We start from the raw sequence: 23,766 nt of genomic DNA, 5'->3' as shown, positions 1-23,766 counted from the left end.
GTTGAGAAAGAGTGTGTGTGTATGATGTAAACATGATACGAGTCATACACATGTGCTTTTTATGGAAAATAATAATTTTTGTTCTGATGGTAATAATGTTGACCTGTGGGTTTATGCCAGGGGTGTCCAAACGTTTTGCAAAGCGGGCCAGATTTGGTGTGGTAAAAATGTGGGGGGCCGACCTTGGCTGACTTCCTTTACGTAGAAAAATATATTTAAGCAAATTTTAGCAAGCCATTCTGTGTGTCACATTTGCTCAATTCTTTTTTTTTTTAATCAATAATTTCAACAATCTCGCAATTAGCCTTTTTGGCGTTTTCTTTCGACTCTTGGGCTCGTGTGTACAGAGCCCCCCGGGTGCCAGGTTAGAAAAAAACAAAAAATCATAGCTAATCTGTACCCACAGTTTAGTAATCTTAGTACAGATTACTAAACTGTACCCAGTTTAGTAACTGGGTACCAGTTTTTTTTTTTCTACCCTGGCACCCGAGGGGCTCAGTACTTGTGAAATACTGCTGCTGTAAAATTAAACTACCTTCAAGTTGCTTAAATTTCTCACTACGTATCTTCCCTGTAATCTTGTCGTACATGTCAGCGTGTCTTGTTTGGTAATATCGCCTCACATTGAACTAAACAGTGACGGTCTCTTTGCAAATGAGGCAGACACAGTTGTTGCGTATTTTAGTGAAGAAATAGTCCAATTTCCACCTATCCTTGAAGCGTCGCCATTTTAGAAAATTGGGACTAAAGGGTCACACGGGGTAATGTTGCTTAGAGTGCTGCTGCCTTTTAGTGGGTAAATGAGGAACAGCATTTAGTGTGTAAGCTACTTTATATGCTGGTAGCAGTACTACTGACCAATTTACTAAGTCTGTGTGCGGGCCAGACGTTATTGATTTCATGACAGAGGCTGGGGGCCGGATGAAATTTTACCACGGGCCGCATTTGGCCCCCGGGCCGGACTTTGGACATGTCTGGTTTATGCTAACCTAAAGGACTACATTTATTTTAATTTAGTTGAGAATATTTCAGTTATTTTTTTAAATCATTTAAAAATTATTCTTACTGTATGTTCCAATTTGCTAATATACTTTGAAAAATAACAGTCTTGTTCAATAGAATTTTTTTTTTTTAACCCAGATATCTCCAAGCAACGCATTTTTGAGCTGTAATTGCAATACCGTGATATTTTTGCTTAAGGTTATCATACCGTCAGAATCTAATACTTGGACATGCCTCGTTGTAATTAAACAACAGGTTAATATGTTATTCAAATGAATGTTGGTTATCAAACGCATTAAAGAGTATAGAATGTACAGTAGGTTCTGCTTTTAGATATTCCATCTGGTTAGTCACAGGATCTTGAACCTTTTTCCATTACTGTATGTTTACGCTGCAGTTTGTCAGCAAGACAACATAGAAAGTGATTAATTGATTTCTTAAAGCCAGAATAGGATTGTTTCGCTTTAGTGTCTTTTAACAGGTCTGCCATTCAAGTTGATTTTTGGACCGTTGTTCTTTTCCGATCCACGTTTGGCCATTCAGTCTAACGTGGCTTTCTTTGTCACCTTCTCACAGCTGGTGAAACGAGCTTACATGGGCCTGTGAAGTCACTCTGCCTTTGATTAGCACTGCACACAGAATGTGTCTAGGAGAATTGCAAGAAAAAAAATACATTTAATCAGGTGGTGCAGCTGCATGGCTAACAAAATGAATATATGGCACATGTATATGAGTCCAAAAGGTTGTTGTTTGATTCTAATTTTGAAGGGGTCAGGATTTTACTTTTGAAATAAAAGGGATGGTACATAAAGTTGTCAATTTTAGTACAAAAGAGACATTTATTTCCATATCATTGTATGAAATCGACATTTTAAAGCAAGTACTTCTGGCGGTTTCCCCCATCTGTGCCAGAAGTCACTCTTCCATTGTAAACATTAAAACATAATTTCATTTCATTTAGCAATTAAACCTGTTGTATTCATTTTTTGGGGCAACAAATCACATTTGACAACCACAGAAGCATGCATGCAACAGATTAAAAAACTAACTTAGCTTTCAATACATTATCTAAGGCAATAAACATGATGACTAGAAATTACTATTTTGTTAATTGCTATCGGAGGAACGCGATTGAGGGATTATAAACCTAATAAGGGAGACTATACAGTTCGATATTAATACAGCAACAACACAGATAGAAACACACAATGTTGATAGGAGCCAAACTTGGCTTAGTGCTACACTGATATTGATATTGAATAAGGTATAATACTAATAAAACATTTAGTCAAAGTGTGTGGAAGTCCCTTTTTTAATACCTAGCTCTGGCACACTGTGCATATGACTGATTCAGGATCAGCCATCTGGGCCAGTTTGGAGTAAACACTGTGGCTAGATAAGAATCTACTCGTCCGGTTTCCTTTTGGGCTTCTTAGGGTTGCGTGAGCGGCTCTTGGCCTTGCACAAGGGGCAGATAGGTGCATTGCGGTGAATCTGCTGGTGGCATGACAGGCAAGCCTAGAGTGAGAATAAAGGCAACACTGTTGTTTAGTCTAAAACATTTGAAAATGGGACTCAAAGTGCATAGTTCCATTACCATGTAAAACTTAAATCATGCTTTCATGTTCAGTATAGCAGATAATGGATCTTCTAGGACAAGCCATTGTTGCTCAATTTCATTTCTCGGCATAATGTAATGCAAAATAATTTCATTTCCTAACAATTTCTTTTGTTAACATATACAGTGGGGCAAATAAGTATTTAGTCAACCTCGAAATGTGCAAGTTATCCCACTTGAAAATATTAGAGAGGCCTGTAATTGTCAACATGGGTAAACCTCAACCATGAGAGACAGAATGTGGAAAAAAAAACTGAAAATCACATTGTTTGATTTTTAAAGAATTTTTTTGCAAATCATTGTGGAAAATAAGTATTTGGTCAAGATTTCTGGCTATCAAAGAGGTCCAACTTCTTCTCACGAGGTCTAACGAGGCTCCACTCGTTACCTGTATTAATGGCACCTGTTTTAACTCATTATCGGTATAAAAGACACCTGTCCACAACTCAGTCAGTCACACTCCAAACTCCACTATGGCCAAGACCAAAGAGATGTCGAAGGACACCAGAGACAAAATTGTAGATCTGCACCAGGCTGGGAAGACTGAATCTTCAATAGGTAAAACGCTTGGTGTATAGAAATCAACTGTGGGAGCAATTATTAGAAAATGGAAGACATATAAGACCACTGATAATCTCCCTCGATCTGGGGCTCCATGCAAGATCTCACCCCGTGGCGTCAAAATGACAACAACAATGGTGAGCAAAAATCCCAGAACCACACGGGGGGACCTAGTGAATGACCTACAGAGAGCTGGGACCACAGTAACAAAGGCTACTATCAGTAACACAATGCGCCGCCAGGGACTCAAATCCTGCAGTGCCAGACGTGTCCCCCTGCTGAAGCCAGTACACGTCCTGGCCTGTCTACGATTCGCTAGAGAGCATTTGGATGATCCAGAAGAGGACTGGGAGAATGTGTTATGGTCAGATGAAACCAAAACAGAACTTTTGGGTAGAAACACAGGTTCTCGTGTTTGGAGTAGAAAGAATACTGAATTGCATCCGAAGAACACCATTCCCACTGTGAAGCATGGGGGTGGAAACATCATTCTTTGGGGCTGTTTTTCTGCAAAGGGACCAGGGACCAGGACGACTGATCTGTGTAAAGGAAAGAATGAATGGGGCCCTGTATCGAGAGATTTTGAGGAGAAATCTCCTTCCATCAGCAAGGGCATTGAAGATGAGACCTGGCTGGGTCTTTCAGCATGACAATGATCCCAAACAAACAGCCAGGGCAACAAAGGAGGTCCTGGAGTGGCCTAGCCAGTCTCCAGATCTCAACCCCATAGAAAATATGCGGAGAGAGTTGAAAGTCCGTGTTGCCCAACGACAGCCCCAAAACATCATTGCTCTAAAGGAGATCTGCATGGAGGAATGGGCCAAAATACCAGCAAGAGTGTGTGAAAAGCTTGTGAAGAGTTACAGAAAACGTTTGGCCTCCGTTATTGCCAACAAAGGGTACATAACAAAGTATTGAGATTAACTTTTGGTATTGACCAAATACTTATTTTCCACCATGATTTGCAAATAAAGTCTTTAAAAATCAAACAATGTGATTTTCTGGGTTTTTTTTCCACATTCTGTCTCTCATAGTTGAGGTTTACCCATGTTGACGATTACAGGCCTCTCTAATATTTTCAAGTGGGAGAACTTGCACAATTAGTGGTTGACTAAATTCTTGTTTGCCTCACTGTACATGTAAAGCACTGTTATCTTTATTAAACAATTTGCTATAAAGCCATGGAAGATCTTCTGGCAGGGCTGGAATACATTATCCTTTTTATTCCAAATACATATTCACCAATGAAATATGTATTCAATATACAAGTCACTTTTGGCAGTTATACGTTTGGTCACAATCAGAGGTGGGCAGTAATGCGTTACATGTACTCCGTTACATTTACTTGAGTAACTTTCTGAGAAAATTGTACTTCTAAGAGTAGTTTTACGAAGCTATATTTTGTACTTAAGTAGATTTGTGAAGAAAATAAACACTACTTTTACTCCGCTACTTTGGGCTAAACAAGAGTCGTTTTTCCTCTTTAGTCTACATATTAGATTTATTATTTTTTTAGCCAGCGATACTAAGAGTAGCTCTACCAATTTCATCAATGAGACGTCGCAGTAATATGACATGACTCCATTATACCAATCAGACGCAAGCTTGCCGTTCTATCTTCATGCCAGCCTGTTCAATCATGTTGTGTCGTAAAACGTAAAAAATGAAGTATTTCATATATATAGTAGAGCTGGGAATCTTTGGGCACCTAACGATTCGATTACGATTACGATTCAGAGGCTCCGATTCGATTATAAAACGATTATTGATGCACCCCACTCCTTTTTTTTTTTTTTTTTTTTTTTAAATTTGTTTTGTACATTAGTTCCAAAATTGTTCAAAAATCCTCTCAGGCTAAACCAAACTACTATTTCAGTATCAAGTTAACATATAGCAGTAAACAAATATTCAAAAATAACAGTAAATAAAAAACTCCAGTCCCCATTCTATATCAGCAGCTTTAAACTACTTTCAATTACTTTAATGTTGTGAATCAACCGTTAAAGTTGTTAAAATTGCTCCTGTTATTCCATAATTTCTCTTTTGTCTACTTTCAACATGTGAAAGTTTTAAAACTATTTTAAAGATAGATTCAAGTCAATATTTTACCGATTTAGGAGTATTTTAGATAAAAAGTTAATTAGGTTCGCTTGGAAGGTTCGCAACAACAGCCTTGCAGGGAAGTGTACTGCTTTAAGATGGCGGCCGTTACTAACGCCCGCATCTAGTTTTTTGTAGATGTGCTGGTAACGATACCGAAGCTATAATGCATCTAGTCCTATATAAATGATATGTACCGTAACATAATGTGGCTTGTAGCAGCTTTTCGGCAGCAGTCAGGTATGTTGTTGTTTTTTTTTTTATCTCGTGGCATGAGTTGAGCTAGAGCCGTGAGTTGAGCATTGGCGTTACCCGAGGGGCCGGGTAATGAGAAGCATGATGTTTAGCTACTCTCGCTCCGTCCCTAATTGCGTACCGAAGACCGCGCGGCGCGCTGAGTGTGTCGTACTTCTGCTTTACTTGGCATATTTCAATAATCGGAATTTGGATGTTTGTGAATCGTTCTCGAATCTTCCACGGCCGAATCGCGAATAATCTAAGAATCGGAAATTTTGCACACCTCTAATATACAGCTGCCCTCAACATGACTCAAAAGTGCAGATTTTAAACTCTCCAAGTTTTTATTTAGCACTGATTGACCACAGAAAACTGGAGATATGATCCTTTTAATTTCAAAATAGTAATTATGAAGGAACTCTTCACTATTCAAACTAGGAACTATTTTCTCCATCAGATGGCACTTTTGGACTAATAATGGTTCATTTTTGTAATTTTTTTTTTCTCTCATTGGAATTTAATTATTTTTGGGATTTTTTTTGTATTTCTTTCTCTTAATGTGGTTATCTAATGGGTTATTCAATAGTATTATTATAGCAACAGTTCGTATAGATAATTTTGTGCTCAGAAAACATACCATTGTTTAAAAAAACAAAAAAATATAAGCAGTTACTCACAATGTTACTCATTACTTTAGTATTATTTTCACCAAATACTTTTTTAACTTGTACTTGAGTACATTTTATGGAAGACTACTTTAACTTGAGTAATATTATTTGAAGTAACGCTACTCTTATTTGAGTAAAATTTTTGGCTACTCTACCTACCTCTGGTCACAACTACCGTATTTTTCGGACTATAAGTCGCACCTGAGTATAAGTTGCACCAGCCCAAAAATGTGCAATGAAGAGGAAAAAAAAACATATAAGTCGCACTGGAGTATGAGTCGCATTCTGGCGAAAATTTACTTGATAAAATCCAACACATAGAACCGATATGTCATCTTGAAAGGCAATTTAAAATAAAAATACAATAGATAACAACATGCTGAATAAGTGTACAGTATGATAATGTTACATCATGCATGAACAATGAAATGCGAACTTGGCCGGTATGTTAACGTAACATAGCTATTGAGAGTTATTCAGATAACTACAGCATAAAGAACATGCTAACAAGTTTACCAAATCAACAGTGTCACTCCGAAACACCAAAATAACATGTGAAATGTATAAAAATTAGGGCTGTCAAAATGATCGGGTTAATGGGCGGTAATTAATTTTTTAAATTAATCACGTTAAAGTATTTGACGCAATTAACGCACATGCCCCGCTCAAACAGATTAAAATGACAGCACAGTGCAATGCCAACTTGTTACCTGTGTTTTGTGGAGTTTTGTCGCCCTCTGCTGGCGCTTGGGTGCAACTGATTTTATGGGCTTAAGCACCCATGAGCATTGTGTAATTATTGACATCAACAATGGCGGGCAACTAGTTTATTTTTTGATTGAAAATTTTACAAATTTTATTAAAACGAAAACATTACGAGGGGTTTTAATATAAAATTTCTATAACTTGTACTAACATTTATCTTTTAAGAACTACAAGTCTTTCTATCCATGGACCACTTTAACAGAATGTTAATAATGTTAATGCCATCTTGTTGATTTATTGTTATGATAAACAAATACAGTACTTATGTAACGTATGTTGAATGTATATATCGATCTTGTGTCTTATTTTTCCATTCCAACAATATTCATTCATACATTTTCCATGCCGCTTATTCCTCACGAGGGTCGCGGAGGTGCTGGAGCCTATCCCAACTAACTTCGGGCAGTAGGCAGGGGACACCCTGAATTGGTTGCCAGCCAATCGCAGGGCACAAGGAGACACACAACCATTCACGCACACACTCACACTTACGGACAATTTAGAGTGTTCAATCAGCCTACCATGCATGTTTTTGGGATGTGGGAGGAAACCGGAGTTCCCGGAGGAAACCAACGCAGGCACGGGGAGAACATGCAAACTCCACACAGGAAGGCTGAAGCCCGGGATTGAACCCTTGATCTCAGAACTGTGAGGCAGACGTGCTAACCACTCAGCCACCGTGCCATTCCAACAATAATTTACAGAAAAATATGGCATATTTTATAGATAGTTTGAACTGCAATTAATTACGATTAATTAATTTTTAAGCTGTAATTAACTCGATTAAAAATTTTAATCGTTTGACAGCCCTAATAAAAATGTGTTGATAATTTCACACATAAGTCGCTTCTGAGTATAAGTCGCACCACAGGCCATAGTGTGAAAAAACTGCGACTTACAGTCCGAAAAAGACGGTAATTTTGAGTTCAAGTACCATCGTATTAAATAATTCATTTTCCTTCTTTGTTGCATTGAGGCTGGTAGATACCTTCATGGGTGGTGGTTGTTGTCGGAAAGTGGCCGTCTGACGGGCATCTTGTTTACGGGACACCTGAAGCTGCTGCGCTGCTGCTGCAGCGGCAGCTAGGGATTCTGGGATGGCTGGCTCATGAGGCTCCTTTTGCCACTCTGCTTTTTGCTTCTCAAAGTAACTAGTGAAGGCAGGACAGACACAACGAGGCCGGCTGTGAGTCTCATTTGCAGGATATCACAAGCATCTATCCCATTACACGTCAGTAGCATCAACACAAAGAAAACAAGCTCATATTTTTTCCCCCCTTTTCTGAATGTAAAACTATTGGCCAAAGTACAGTCCGAGTGAGAGTGTTTGTCTGAGTTGATGTGAGTGTCTTTGTGAGAGGGCAGGGAGGGCTAGGAAAAAATCTGCCTTGGTTTTTATACCCTACTGGCGCATTTCCCCCCCTAAAAAAGTGATATGCTCTTTCATTATTCTCTCTGGTTTCTCTGGAAATTGGTTTGTGACGAAGTACAACTCACAAAGGAATAAATTTAAGAGACCGGCTATCCATTAACGTACCAGATATTAATTAGTTTAACACAACTGAAAATAAGATTTCATTATCATTGCATTTTAATGTATTTTCTAAATTTCTATTTCAAAATTCATATTTCAGTGTTATTTTCTTTGATTAAGAGCTCATTTCATGTGGATATATCACTCTCACTCAGTGTATTTGAAAATATTCTTCACACCTAACAGGCATATGAGGTGTGATTTAATTTGCTTCAAAGTTACTCTATCACACCTTCAAATATAATTTCGGTGGGAACATAGTGAAAGGGAAAAATGAATTCGGAATTACTTTTCTACTAGTAGGATATGACTGCAGTCTGACAGCATTGGGGAACCAAGAGGAGAACGAGTGCGCCAATTTGCCCAACAGCCTCTCAATTACAATTTTGCATCTCTGCAGGAGATATTTAAAAGTTTCCTAATTTGGCCAACCAGCAACCTTTCAGATAAACAGATTGCACGTGAACTGCTGCATCCACATGCACATCTGGTTAGGCAGAACTCCTCCAGACTTGTATTGACCTGCTCAATAGTAGGGGTGTGACAAAATATCGAAATGGTGATATATCATGATCAGTGTTGTCAGTAACGCGTTAGTTAGTAACACGTTACTGTAATCTGCTTACTTTTTTCAGTAACGAGTAATCTAACGCGTTCATTTTTCTACACCAGTAATCTGATTAAAGTTCGTTTCCTTAGTGTCTCTGCGTTACTATTTTTTCATTGCCTCATAACGTATGCAGAATGAAGAATATTGTAGTCATGTACGAATAGCATTTTGAATAGAAAATGCTAAAATAAAAGGTTCCCAGTACGTGTTTCCATGAAAACCTCTTAGCTATTTCCTGTTTTGGTCTCGTGTTACGTGTTGTGGGACTGAGGCGGGTGGACATTCGCACCGAGTGTTGAGACGTTGCGAGGGAATGTTGATCTGTGGATATCCATGAATGAAGGTGAGTATTTTTCCTTCATTCTGGAGGGTATCAGCAAAAGGTTGGACCCCCTACATGCGCCCTTTCGTAGCTTTGCCGTAGCAACGACGGGTAGTCATCACTCCAAGTTGGCAAGCTTTGTTTACATAATATGCGTGTTGCACATTTATGCCGTGAGGTGATGTATTCGTTTAGCATCTGTGGGATGTGTTGTAAGTCCGATTGAGTGTAAAGTGCTTAGTTACCGCCACATTTTGTGACCAAATTGACCGCGTGTGTGTTGAGAGGAGTACTTCCGAGTTGTTAATGTGCACGGTTGCACGCGCATCCGCACCCGCCACCACCTTTGTGTTTATTGCACTGTACAAATCCACTTGTGTGTTGTTGATTATTGTGCCGTCAGTTTGCATTGTTTTACATTGGCACTGTTATGCTGTTAACCATAACCCGAAATTCAGAAGTTTTGACATTAGGCCTAATCTTAGAGTTAGCGGGGTTTAATTGGTCGGTGGAGTTGATTTCAACAAATTCCAAACAGTTTGTCAGATATTTGTTAGTTTCAGGGCTCCGGAGTGGCTAAGCTAGAGCGAAATTCTGATATTCCCCTTTAAATTCAATCATCGGAAAGTCAATTCCATGGGATGGCCTTTTTTCTGTTGTCATTCTTATGTTGAGGCGGCAAAGGGAGAAAAATGGGTAAAAAGTAACTGATACTTTTAAGGTAACTTAGTTACTTTGATAATGAAGTAATCAGCAAAGTAACTAGATTACTTTTTTGAGGCATAATCAGTAATCAGTAATTAAATTACTTTTTCAAGTAATCTGTGACAACACTCAGTGTTTCCCACTAATGGACGAGACTGTGGCGGCCCGCCACAGTCTCGTTTGGGCCCGCCACAGTCTCGTTTGCGCGCCCCCCCCAACCCCCCCGAAAAAAAAAAGATACTAATCAGTTGCGTCAGTCAGCCGATTACACAGCTGTAGCCCACTCCACTCTACTACCCGCGCGAGCGAGAGCAGCATTTTAGAGTAGTATTTTATTTATTTATTTATTTATTTAAGAGACGCAAGGGGAACGAGTAGGAAGAATGGGAGAACGAGCGAGATAGCGAGAGATAGCGGTCGCATGTCGTAGCAGCCCGCTGTTATTTTGTTATTGTTTTTCTTTATTATTGTTACCACAATCGAGTGGGTAAGCAAATACAGACTTCTCTCCTTCTTCCCCATATCCGGGGCATTACAATAGTTTCGATCGGACTTTTCGGCGAAAGTGAGCGGTGGACGGCCGTCTTGGACGGAAAGCAAACTTTGATTGAACTTGCGCGGAGAGGCGGGGCCCAAAATAAAGCCTTGCTCTATTTTCAGAGCTGAGCAGAGTTGGTCACAGTAAAGTATTTATTAGTTCAAGCAGAGTAAAATGATACATATTCACGGTACAAGAACGTCGTTTCCGTGTCCATCGATTGGTAAGAAAAAGCTGTTTGTACGAGTGACGTGTGGGCGCTCCCGTCGGGGGGACATTTCGCGTGGAGTGGCTATTTTTCGGCACAACACCGACGCGCCAACATCAGACAATTATGGCTGACGAAAGTTGGATAAATGCCCCCCCACACACACACACACAATTTCGCGAGCTCTGGGACACTCGAAAAATGACTCTCTTACCTCTCCTTGCTAAGTTAATGGTACCTCGATGTGCGTTTGTGTGGAAATTTAGTTCACGAAAAACGGGGAAAAAACTATTCACCTTCTCACCGAATCAAGAAAAACTCTTTACACGGCCATTAAAATTCCCCCTGTCCTGTAAATGGGTCAGTTGACAGAAGGACTGTTATTGTTGTGGTAATGTAGTACTTATGAGGGTCAAATAAAAAGAAAAAAGGAGGGCTACGACGGCGGTCTGAAACCCGCGGCTCTTGGGCCGCATGCGGCTCCTTAGTGCTGCTTCGGAGCTTTTTTTTTTTTTTTTTTTTTTTTAATGGAAAAAGATGGGGGAGGGAAATATATATTTTGTTTTAATAGGATTTCTAGGAGGACAAACATGATACAAACATTCTTTCAATTCATTAATATTGTAATGAAGTTAAACTTGTGGTGTCATCGTACAACAGAGTAGTCACGTGGTGCGCTATAGGATCCACTGCAGGGAAAATAAACATTTAATCATGAAGGCTAATTATGTATTTCTAGCCAACTTAGTCATTTTTATAGTAGGCTAATATAGCTAGTATTGATAATTATAAGGCTTGTACAAGGCTTTTAATTTTTTGCTGCTCCAGACATACTGTATCAGGTTGTTTTTTTTTTTGGGGGGGGGGGTCAAATATGGCTCTTTTCAACAGTTTGCCAACCCTGAGATGTAAGATGTAAGTCGTACTATTGCTACGAGAAAAAAAGTCGCATTATTACATAGGGTAACGTAGCTGTACTTAGCAACGCATTTTACATACATGTACCGTAGCTGAGAGCTATAACATTAGCCTAGCTAATGAAATATTTCAAATATATCGTTGTTATGGTTCTTCTTGGGGGGAAAAAAAATAATGAAAAAAAAAAAAAAATTCGCCGTGGCATGACATGGTGTGGCTGTCCGACTCCGATGCAGCCCACCACCACAGTTTCAAAAAATCCTATGGTCAGAGACCCTCCCACCACAGTCTCCTAAAATCCTGTGGGAAACACTGAACACTGATTGTGATACTTTGTATCCCAAGAGGTTATCGATATGCTCCAGCCAAGAATCAAGATATTGTTTTGAAAAAGGTGTCAATGTCTAAAAAAATAAATGAATAAAAATGAACCAACAAGTTGCTACCAAAATTTTCCACCATAATGGTGTCTCAGTTAACTCTAAGGCTGCATTGACGGTGCTCGACGCCCAATCAGTTTAGACTGGGAAAGTTCGTTCATTCGAAAACAGAGCATTCGCAGTCATTCTGTCCGATTTTCAGGGCATTTACAGGTCACTTGCTGTTCATTTTAGGGCATTTACAGGTCCTTTTCTGTTGAGTTTGAGTCACTGCCTGTTCATTTGGGTGATTCCCAGGTCATTTCCTATTCTGTAACTCAAAATAAACAGGAAGTAACTGAAAATGAACAGGTAAATGACCTCAAATGGCCCAAAATTACCTCATTGCCTGGCATTGGTTGCCACTACCGACCAGAGACGTCCAATCCATTTGAACTGGGAGGGTCGCAACGAATGAACGAATTCATTCGCTGCCATCCCTCCCAGTTCAAACGGATTGAACGTCTACTAATGATAAAGTCATTCCAATTCACAGCAGAAGCTTGTTTTTCTGTTTATTACCGTATTGGCCCGAATATACGACGGTGTTTTTTGCATTGAAATAACACTGAAAAAGAGGGGGGTCATCTTATATTCGCGGTCTAGACGTTACACCCATTCACGACGCTAGATGGCGCCAGATATCATTGAAGCGATGTTCTGTCATGACGGTTCTCAGCTACTCTCCCCATTCACGATGCTAGATGGCGCCAGATATCATTGAAGCGATGTTCTGCCATGTCAGATCTCAGCTACTCTCAAGTTTAACCAGTTTGCATTACTTTATTGCAATGTTTTTCCTTATTCAGATTTGTTTCAAGACTACAGTTCCAGTTAGACTTCACTTTGATGGTTAACGCAGTTATTGCAAATTTTTGTTTTATCACAACAGATTGGTTTATTTACATTTCAAAAACCAGAAGCCATTCATTTACGCATGTGATTGCACTTTATTTTACATATTTAAATGATTTAAAACAACATGCTTAATCTCTCAAATATATTGTTATAATCATTAGTTTCGGATGTAGTGTACTGTAATTATTTTCTGTATAAAAATTAGTTTGGTGTTCAAAAAGTCTTTTTTTCAAACTTGAGTTTTGAAAAAGAGGGGGTCGTCTTATAATCAGTGGCGTCTTATATTCGGGCCAATACGGTAGTTGTTTGTAGAATATCCTAGAATGATTTCCTGACCAATGTATCGATAATCGTTGTATCGTCAGATCATCGTTATCGTGAGCTTTGTATTGCAAATCGTATCGTATCGTGAGTTACCAAGAGGTTCCCACTCCTACTCAATAGAGCAGAGATTGATTGCAACGCTTCACACAAATAGGAAGTGAATAGAATGAGTTTATCAGGGAAAAACGTGTTTCAGACAAATTTGGAAAAAACAAATACATATATTTTATATTAGGGGTGGGACAATACAGATAACTCAGTCTCAGAATTCGATATTGTTACAATATGTGGCCCCTCGATCGTGATAATATCACGATACATAATATCTACGATGTTTAATATATTGTAAGAAATTTCTTCAATGATATATCACAATATATTTGGCTGAAAAATATAAAAAATTCCCATAAAAAGGAAAATGTGTGTAATTATGCATATATTCAAAGGCCAAAACATGCATTTGCATTCATGCTCACTGCCTCCTAGTCTTGTAAACGAAATCACTGTATAACTGGACAAGTTAAAGTGCATGGACATTAATCCAGCTGTACAGGGTCATAGTAATAAAGTCTACAAAAATTAATTACATGTTTTATGTAAACTTGGACAGTGCACTGCTTTCTGAAACTGAAACGTCAGTAGCAACTCGCTTGTTTTTCTGTGTTCTCATTTTCTGCCATTCTTGCATACGTTCTTCTTCTATTGTCAACTCCTCACCGGCTGCCCACTTTTTACCCGTTTATAGAACTGGCGTCCCCACAAACAGGACAGGAGAGATTACGTACTGATGGTGAACGGGGTGGAGCCATTTTGTGAGTTGTACGTAATAAAATATCAAGACTTGCCATCAGTCTATCGATTATTGAGACTGAGAGCGCAACATTTTATTGTAGTCTCGACCCCACCTTACACACTACAACTAATATGTAATATATGAAAACTATTAATCTCCCTTCTACAGGTATGTCTCCATGTATTGTATGAGTCACAGCAGTTTTGATTTGGATTTATAAATTCACCACTTGCCATCACGTTCTTCAATGTCCTTGGAGGACGTTGTAATGACTACTCCAAACCTGGGAAGATTTTGTCCTGTCAGTGGCTCAGAATTACCTTATGTATTTGTTAAATTTCCTCTCAAACTTCTCAACTTTTTTTGAGCTGAATCATTACATATCTATTTACGGATGCTCTGCCACTTGTTGGCAACGTTGTACTTTCCGCAGTCATTTAAGATTACTTTCTGCTCGAGATTTCCAAGTTTATTGCAGGCTGAAGGCCTGTCAAATCGCCACTCAGGTTGCTGTTTTTCATATGGACACTAACTCTGAAGTCTTATCCCTCCGTCATTTTTGAAGCGATCATCTTGAAATTCGGTAGCTATGTAGCATATGCAAGTACCGTATTGGCACGAATATAAGACGGCCATTTTATAAGACGACCCCCTCTTTTTCAAGACTCAAGTCTGAAAAAAAGACTTTTTGAACTCCAAATTAATTTTCATACAGAAAATAATTACTGTACATTACATCTGAAACAAATGATTATAACAATATATTTGAGAGAAAAAGCATGTTATTTTGCCTCATTTAAATCTTAATATCTGAACATTTAAATATGGAAACAAAAGTGCAATCACATTCGTAAATGAATGGCTTCTTGTTTTTGAAATGTAAACAAACCAATCTGTTTTGATAAAACAACAAAATTGCAATAACTGAATTAACCATCAAAGTGAAGTCTAACTGTAACTGTAGTCTTGAAACAAATCTGAATAAGGAAAAACATTGCAATAAAATAATGCCAACTGGTTAAACTTGAGAGTAGCTGAGATCTGTCATGACAGAACATTACTTCAATGATATCTGGCGCCATCTAGCGTCGTCAATGGGTATAATGTCTAGACCGCGAATATAAGACGACCCCCACTTTTTCAGTCTTATTTCAATGCAAAAAACACACTCTTATATTCGGGCCAATACAGTATCTATTGATCCTTGAAACCCAGTTTTTCATATTATTTTTTGTATCTGGGCTGATTAATTAAATGCATAATTATAGTTAGTAGTTACCCAGTAGAGGGCAGCCTTCTGTAGGTTAGGAACAGTGTTGTTAATCTTACTTAAAAAAAAAAATAAAAGTAATTAATTGGTCAAAAATTACTTCTCCCAAAAAGTAATTGAGTTAGTAACTCAGTTACCAGAATGTAAGAGTAATTAGTTACTTGCCAAAGTAACTGGTGTTACCTTTCATTTTTTTTGTTGCATTCCAAAAAAAAATAACAATAAAATAAAATAAAATAAAAACATGGTAGCCTTTGCTATGCTTGGAAGTCATTTAATGTTGTGAATCAACCGTTCAAGTTGTTAAACTATGCTCTTGTTATTGCATTAGTTCCCTTCTGTCTACTTTTGACATGTGAAAGTTTTAAAACTGTTTCATCATATAAAGATAGATTCAAGTCAGGATTTTGCCGATTTAGGAGTATTTTAGATAAAAAGTTACTCACCTTAAGTTTGCAACAACAGAGCCTTCCTAAGAAGTCTACTGCTTTAAGATGGCGGCTGTTTACTAACAGCGTCACAAATCCCTTCCCTCCTCCCCACTCCTGCTCTGCTCTCTCGTCTCTGTGAGTCCTTGTCTCTCAGATTTTTCTCGCATCATTCAACCAACGTAGTAACGCATAGTAACGCACGCCGTTACATCCTCAGTAACGTTAACTGCGTTGCAAAGATGAGAAAAGTAATTAATTAGATTACTCACTAGAGAAAAAAATAACGACGTTTGTAACGCTGTTATACTCTAACGCCATTATTAACAACACTGGTTAGGAATTTTCCAAGGGAAGGCAGTGCGGGATTATTGCTGCTAGTAGGTTATGAAGTGCCTGTAGGTGACGAGTTAGCCAGTAGACAGCAGCCTTTAGCTTGTAATAACACATATGTGCTTGTTATATTCCATGTCCAATCTTTCTTTTAATAACATTACCTGGATCTTTCCTTCGGAAAGACCCAGGTAATTAAAGAAAACTGACAAACAATACAAATACAATACAAAAAATATTTAATAAAAGGCTTCATAAAACTAAGAGCACTCATGAAAGTCCAAAATGAAAGATATCCTTGTTGCTTCAAACAAAAGTGTAGTCTTTCTGGTTCTCATTAGGGCTCGGTACAGCCTTTAACATGACAGACCAGCATGTTTTTATTTTTTTATTTATTTAACCAAGGAGAGAAGGAACTTCCTTCAAGTAGTTTAATTTGTATTTGTCATATCACCTATAGCTTGTGAGTAGTTCTCAGTAATCATGTCATGCGGGTGCTTGGACCTGTACTGTTTAGTCTTTATGTTTCTCTTATGTTGAAATATTACGGGGAAAAACTTGGTCGTCTGCTATGAAAGTGTTAACCACTCGCTAATTTGAAAAACTCCCTAACTTGTCAAAAATATTATAGCCTCAGTACTAACTTGAACAAGGAGAAAGGATCTGTTTATTGAAGGCTACACTGCACTCCCACCCTTTAAAATTTTTAGTTGAATGTAAAATCCTTCTTCACACCTGTAAAGCACTGAAAGGTCAGGCACTCATAGACCTTGAGATACTTTCTCAACCTAATAGAGCATCATGCTAACAGGTTTACCATTGTGAGTCTGCCAAAATCAGTAAAACTATTTAGAAAATAAAGACAAACTAAAAAGTAGAAACTTCCCGTATCAAGCTCCGCTCACATGGAACCATCTTCCAGGTTCAGTTGGGGAGACAAATACTTTCAATATACAGTAAAGGAACAGTCATACGCAGGGGACTCCAATACAGTAAATTTTCATTGCAGGCTACATGGAAGTTCTGTTTTTTCTTCTAAGAAAAAAAAACATTTATTTCTGTAACCACAGTTTGTTTTCTTTCATTGTCAGGTGAAGCAACACATTTGTAAGAATAATTCATCGTATTACAATAGTCATCAATAAAATTTAGTCGAATGCCCATTTTGACTTAGAACAGTAAACCAGGGATCCTCACCCACCAGGACGGGGACCTGGTACCGGTCCGTGGCGAATACCACCGGGCCGCAGAGAAATGATCAATAATTTGTCAACGACCGCAATCTGACCTATGCCTCTTGACAAATTCGAGTAGAAATTTGTGTACATCACCCTCCAGTGGTTAGCCAGCCACCATTACTGGGGTGATTGCACACCTACAGCAGCCCAGCATCACTCAATGTAAACAGTAACATTAGCTGCAGTTGGCTGTGTGCTGCAGGGGGCGACGTCTTTGGACAGGTTTTCAACGGGGAAAGGGCCATCTGCTGAGCCAGAAGAGGAGCCTACAACTTAGTCCACTCTGCATAATATGTGACTAAAAGCTAGCAAACGAGGCAACAAAAGCGAATGCAGCGAAAGCATCGTACCTCGTGGTGACCGTATTGCTAAAGCCAAGAAAACTTTCACGATTCGAGAATAACTCATTATGCCTGGGACCAAGTACATTTACCGTCAAGTCTTAATAGAGGCTGCTGTTAAAAAAAAAAGATTAATTCAGCGTATGGTGAGTTACATTATACCTGCACTTAACTCATTTGCTCCCAAAAAACGTATAAATACGTTCCATTTTTAATTGCTTCGGTGTCCCAAAAACGTATTTATAGGTCTTTTGCGTTTTTTTTTTTTTTTTTTGACAATATGCATTGAGAGGTTCCCATGTATCTAAGATACAATGCACAAAGCCCATGCTCGCCTCTCGCGTCCCCTGCACCCTCCAGTGTCCCGCACGGAAACGCGCACGGCCAAACCAGTCCCCCCCAGGAACACAAGTTCCCCTGGCGAACAAGGCAGTGGTCACCACAAAAGAAGGACTAAAAAAAAAAATCCATCTTTACGAGACAGGGGCGATCAGGAAAAAGTTTAACCCGCTGTCGTGGCCACCACGGCGTGATGTCTCAGTTAGTTATGTGTAAATAAATTGTAACTTTGCTATCAAAAGCTCTATTTGTCTGGTTGTTTATGTTATTTTGTAAAAGGAAACCATTATTCATATGTTTGGGATGTAACTAAAGCAAAAAATAGCAATATAAAAGTCAAAGTTATGTTTGAAATTTATGCGTTTACAAAAGGCTCATTTTCTCCGTTTTTTCATCAGAAATTGGAAAATTGCTCAAACTAAGCTATTTTCTAATGCTGATTTCTAAAGAATGAAAAAAGATATGAACTTTTTTTTCTGCTGAAAGAAGAGAGTCTAATCTTTCTTTCAGTGGGTTCCATGTTTATATAGCAATAGAACAGAATTTTTTGTGGGCCTTGCAAAATCAGTCAAAATCCAGTAAAACAGCCAGGAGCGAACGGCCTTGCTCCAGTGAAAATGGCTGGGAGTGAATGAGTTAATGTTCGTTTTTAGCCCCGTCATGTTATTTTATATTTACTGTAATTTTCTGCCACTGCCGGTCTGTGAAACAAAGGCCCACATCACACCGATCCGTGGTGCAGTAAACCATTAACTCATTCACTGGTGCAGTGAAGACATTTAACTTATTCAATTCCATTGACGATGATAAAACGTCCAATGATGTGGCTCTTTTCGTTCTTCTGATGTATATTAACATGAGTTTATCACTAGTAGAAGCTCATTCCATTTAAACTAGGAGGGCAGCAGCAAATGAGCATTCTCTGCCAGCCCTTCGACTTCAAATGGACTGGGCGTCCATCGCCGTCAGTGGCTGCCAATGAGTTAATCAGTTGTTACAAAAGAATAATGTGCAGCCTTATTTCATTACTATTTAATTATTGTATGTGAAAACATCTTAAAATGGATTCGCTGTGCATATTTCTTGTTTAATGAATAATCAAAGACTTCATCCAAACATAACCACAAATCAAGTCAAATTGTGAAGTGGGTACGTGTGTGCGTGTGTGTGTGGGAGGGGGGTGAGAGAGAGATACTGACTCCAGAGAGAGCTTCTCCTCTTCTTCATTGAGGTGAGGCAGTCTGTGCAGTCCCAAAGTCATTCTCAGTGCATCAACATGCTCCTTCAGAGGTTTGTACTCATCATGAAGGCGACGAGTTGTTTCAAGCAGCTTGTTCAGGTCATTTTCAGACTGCTTGATTGTGCTCTCCATCTTATGTAAAACAAAAATATAGTACAATACAGTGTCTGAACAGGAAGATATACATCTAGAAATTTGTGTGGAAGTATATCACATCTAAATTGCTATTTTTACAATTTTTTGCGATTTGTTTTCTTGTAGCAGTAGCACATGCTAGGTTCCTACTCTCCAAAAGTGTGCGACACACTCACCACATTGATATCTGCATGTATGAGTCGGAGCTCCTCAACATGTGCCATCTTTTCCTGCAGGAGGAGATCCATTTCTTGCTTGTACTCTTTTAGATGCTTCTCTTCAGATTCCAATGCCTCAAACTCAATCTTCAGACGAGACTTGATCTTCTGCATTTGGACTGTTTTGTTCCTGTTGGCAGAAGAAGACGACACTTGGCTCATGTTGTTCATGTTGACAGCAGAAAATCAATACGTAGTGACCTGTAAACAACACCATGTCAGGAAGTGATTCTCAAAAGGTAGTTAAGGGCCCTAAAGTAGTAAGACTTAAAGTGGGTCCTCATTTTAGGACTGTACCGACATATGACATATTGAGGTTAAGAGCAGCGTGTAATAGGCTAGTGATAGTACTTAAAGTGCATGTGACACAAAAAAGCATGTTTATTTCATAATACACGCGGTATTTTATGCTCCTGAATGATATGGACCGCTTGGATGTGTGTGGAAGCGATCGCTATATTTATTTAGTTTTTTTAATCCCGCGCCATGAAAATGAGTGACTTCCGGCTTTGGTCTTGCATTGAGGAGGAGGGCGCTGTGACGTGTATGAAGGCGTCCTCTTCACTATACAGCCGAACTGTTGTGTATGAGGACTAAGGATTCAGCTGATTTTGCGGATTAATACTTTTATTTTTCGCATCATACCAGCCAAACGGCTGCCAAAAAATCTTGCTGCATGAGGGAGAGGCGTGTGCGCCTTTTTGGAGTTTCAAAAGGTTCCCATTCACCGTGGATATTGGCCAAAACAAGCCCTACTACTGTGGGACCATTGGACTTACGAGGAGGTGAGTAAACATCTTGTTTTGTCTTATGTCAAATACGAATACAGCGATTACAAAGTAAACACTACAAACTTTCTTTAAATAAAGGACTACTTACGTTTGATCATTGATAGGCATGTAAAAAGCTCTCCTCATGCACATTAGCTGCACGTTAGCTACACAACAACTGCAGCCGCCCTCCTCTGGGGAACAAGCAGTAAATTGCTTTCTGCCGGGCGGTTTGCCGATCCGCAAAGACAATCAACAACCCAGTCATCATGTCAAATAATCCGGGCTAGTTATGTGTGATTTTCCGCTTCGAAGAATTTGAAACATCACTCAGTTCGGGTTAGCATGGCGGCTAGCTCTCACGCCTCTTGGTTTGTTTACATTCTCTGAAGCCGGGGAAGGGAAATGACATATGTCCGATTTTCATAAAATATCGTTCGGGAAGTGCGACAGTAAAGGTGAAGTCGACAGTTTTGACCATTATGGATTATTTTTGCCATGCCGTCCTGAATAAGTGCATTTTTATCATTTCATATCCCATTTAGCACAAGACTGTTATTTGTCATGACCATGCCTTTTATTTAGCGATTGTGGAAAAATACTTGGATAAAAAGAATATCCTGTAAAAATATTGGAGTAGAGAGACTGAAACAATGACATCTTGCGGCTCTCTTCGTCGCGTTTTCCTCGTTCTGAATAATTCCCCCTCAATGGGCTGAATAGTAAAACCGATGAGCCCAGTCTCCTGCTGATGTCATCCACCTGTTGGGGACGCAAGAGCCCTATAATGGTAGGCGTGGCTAACCGGCAGATTAAAAGACTAATTTCTCGTCATCTGCGCTTTGCTAAATTATTGTATATAGTCCAATCGTCTCAAAATATGATTCTAATTCACATAATAATGCTATTTAAGACTTTTTTTCTCCTGTCGTATGCTCTTTAAGAAGGATACTTTAATTATTTAGTCAGTAGGTTTAAATTTAAAAATAAATAAATAAATAAACACACTATGGTCGATATATAACTAAAATCCTGCCTACGCTACCATTCAACTGATCTTTTGTAACTTATGTTGTTTGATTAAAATCTTTTAGCTTTAGGCTGTGGTAAATTGTCTAATTCAGTGTAATAACACCAAGACAAAGACTGCTATGATGCTTTATTTTGACATTTCTGTTACTCACACTAATGGCACCGGCACGTCAAATATTTTTTGATTTTTCTATTGCAACTTTTATAGAAGTGGATGACGATGGGAAATGTGGGTTCCATGGTAACTACAGATGCTAACCACTTACAGTATTTAGGCTATAGCTGAAGAACACTCATTGGGTTCATAGTCGTCTGTCAAACTATATCCCTTTATTACACAGTAGTAAGATAGACAAAGAACTGTCAATGCCATTGCAGCAATGTCATAGTTAGCATCATATCACTAAGTCGCAGGTGTCTGCGTAGTTCCGTGAATACACACAATATAAGCACTACCTACGGCTATAAGCATGATAAAATGTATTATTTATATGACATTAATAATAGTCAGGCCAGTCAGCCTGCAGTAAATGAGCAGTAACAGACTGCTGATGGCTAATTCGCTAGCTCGAGCTCGGCATTGCTTTTCAGACCACATCTGGAATTTTCCAAAACATCTGGATTTAGGATGAATGTGTGATTAGAAGGCATATGTCGACTACAGCGCCATGACATGGTGCAAATAAACAATGCGACGCTCTCGTTCACCACTGTAGCAGCACAGCCGCCGCTCGCTAGCCTGCGTTAGCTAACATGGTAACAAAGCAGCCAAGGGGAGGGGGCTCGTACTTGGCTGCCTACTGTTACATTCGCTGACCTTTCTTAAACATCAACCTGGCCATCTTTTGACGTTTTTTGCAGCCTTACCGTACTTCAAGTATGTTTTCTAACTTGCACATGATTTCTTGTTCGTCCGTCATGGTGGAGAAATCCCTTGAATCGTCGCCCAAATGGTGCCGCCGTGTTGCCGGGTGGTCTTCTCTTGTTGATTTTATGAAGGAAAAAAAAAAAATAGTCAACGGGTACGCGCACACGAGCGCGCTCGATCAAGGTGAAGTCGTGGCGAAACCAGACCAGGAAGTAGTCTGAGCCCTCGTAAGTGGCTCAGGTAACATAGTAATACAGCAATTAAAATTATGTAAAGATGGCAACAGTACACGCGCTGTAAACTGTACGCACAGTTAATTGTGTAAGACTGCATTATCATAATAGAAATAAACAGCGTAGCATGAAATACAATTTCGTATAACACTAATATATAGAGGTGCACGATATCCATTTTTTGAAACCGATATCGATAACTTCCTGCACCTTAAGGCCGATACCAATACGATAACCAATAATACATATTAGTCCTGCTAAAAAAATGTGCATATTGTAATAAAGTTAATTATTTTCTGTAATGTACTGATAAACATTAGACTTTCATATATTTTAGATTCATTACACACAACTGAAGTAGTTCAAGCCATATATTGTTTTAATATTGATGATTTTGGGAAAAAATCAAGAAAAAACAAAAATCTCTATCTTAAAAAAATTAGCATATTTCATCCGAAGTATACAATTTTGTTTTTAATACAAAAAAAGTCATCCTTCAATTAATTATATCAGCTATGCACTCAATGCTTGGTCGGGAATCCTTTTGCAGAAATGACTGCTTCAATGTGGCGTGGCAGGGAGGCAATCAGCCTGTGGCACTGCTGAGGTGTTATGGAGGCCAAGTATGCTTCGATAGCGGGCTTAAGCTCATCCACAGTAGTGGGTCTGGTGTCTCTCAACTTCCTCTTCACAATATCCCACAGATTCTCGATGGGGTTCAGGTCAGGCGAGTTGGCAGGTCAATTGAGCACAGTAATGCCGTGGTCAGTAAACCATTAAACCAGTGGTCTTGGCTCTGTGAGCAGGTGCCAGGTCGTGCTGAAAAATGAAATCTTCATCTCCATAAAGCTTTTCAGCAGATGGAAGCATGAAGTGCTCCAAAATCTCCTGATAGCTAGCTACATTGACCCTGCCCTTAATCAAACACAGTAGACCAACGCCAGCAGCTGACATGGCACCCCAGACCATCACTGACTGTGGGTACTTGACACTTGACTTCAGGCGTATTGGCATTTTCTTCTCCCCAGTCTTCCTTCAAACTCTGGCACCTTGATTTCCAAATGGCATGCAAAATTTGCTTTCATCTAAAAAAAAGTACTTTGGGCCAGCATGTCAGGCGCTTCTGCCGCTGTTTTCACAC

General features: G+C 39.1%; 1 protein-coding gene across 1 annotated transcript; it reads right to left on the bottom strand.

The window, feature by feature from the left end:
* Window positions 1–607: 607 nt before the first annotated feature.
* Window positions 608–22,629, bottom strand: zc4h2 (zinc finger, C4H2 domain containing). The gene is made up of 5 exons (XM_057851225.1): window positions 22,392–22,629; window positions 19,681–19,852; window positions 19,329–19,501; window positions 7,940–8,102; window positions 608–2,520 (listed from the first exon to the last, which is right to left on the bottom strand). The coding sequence occupies exons 1-5, from the start codon at window positions 22,442–22,444 to the stop codon at window positions 2,407–2,409; spliced, it is 675 nt and encodes a 224-aa protein (XP_057707208.1). The 5' UTR covers window positions 22,445–22,629; the 3' UTR covers window positions 608–2,406.
* Window positions 22,630–23,766: the final 1,137 nt, after the last annotated feature.

The sequence above is a fragment of the Corythoichthys intestinalis genome, chromosome 11 (assembly GCF_030265065.1).
Source record: "Corythoichthys intestinalis isolate RoL2023-P3 chromosome 11, ASM3026506v1, whole genome shotgun sequence".
Classification (NCBI taxonomy): Eukaryota; Metazoa; Chordata; class Actinopteri; order Syngnathiformes; family Syngnathidae; genus Corythoichthys; species Corythoichthys intestinalis.
Note: the sequence above shows the minus strand (reverse complement) of the source record. Positions and strands in the feature narration are given on the sequence as shown.

Coding starts and splice junctions, on each gene's coding strand:
- zc4h2 (XM_057851225.1), bottom strand. CDS start 22,444: ATGACGGACGAACAAGAAATCATGTGCAAGTTAGAAAACATACTTGAA. Junction 19,502..19,680: donor TACATGCAGATATCAATGTG/GTGAGTGTGTCG, acceptor GTTTTACATAAG/ATGGAGAGCACAATCAAGCA. Junction 8,103..19,328: donor GAGGAGAAGCTCTCTCTGGA/GTCAGTATCTCT, acceptor TGCCTTCACTAG/TTACTTTGAGAAGCAAAAAG.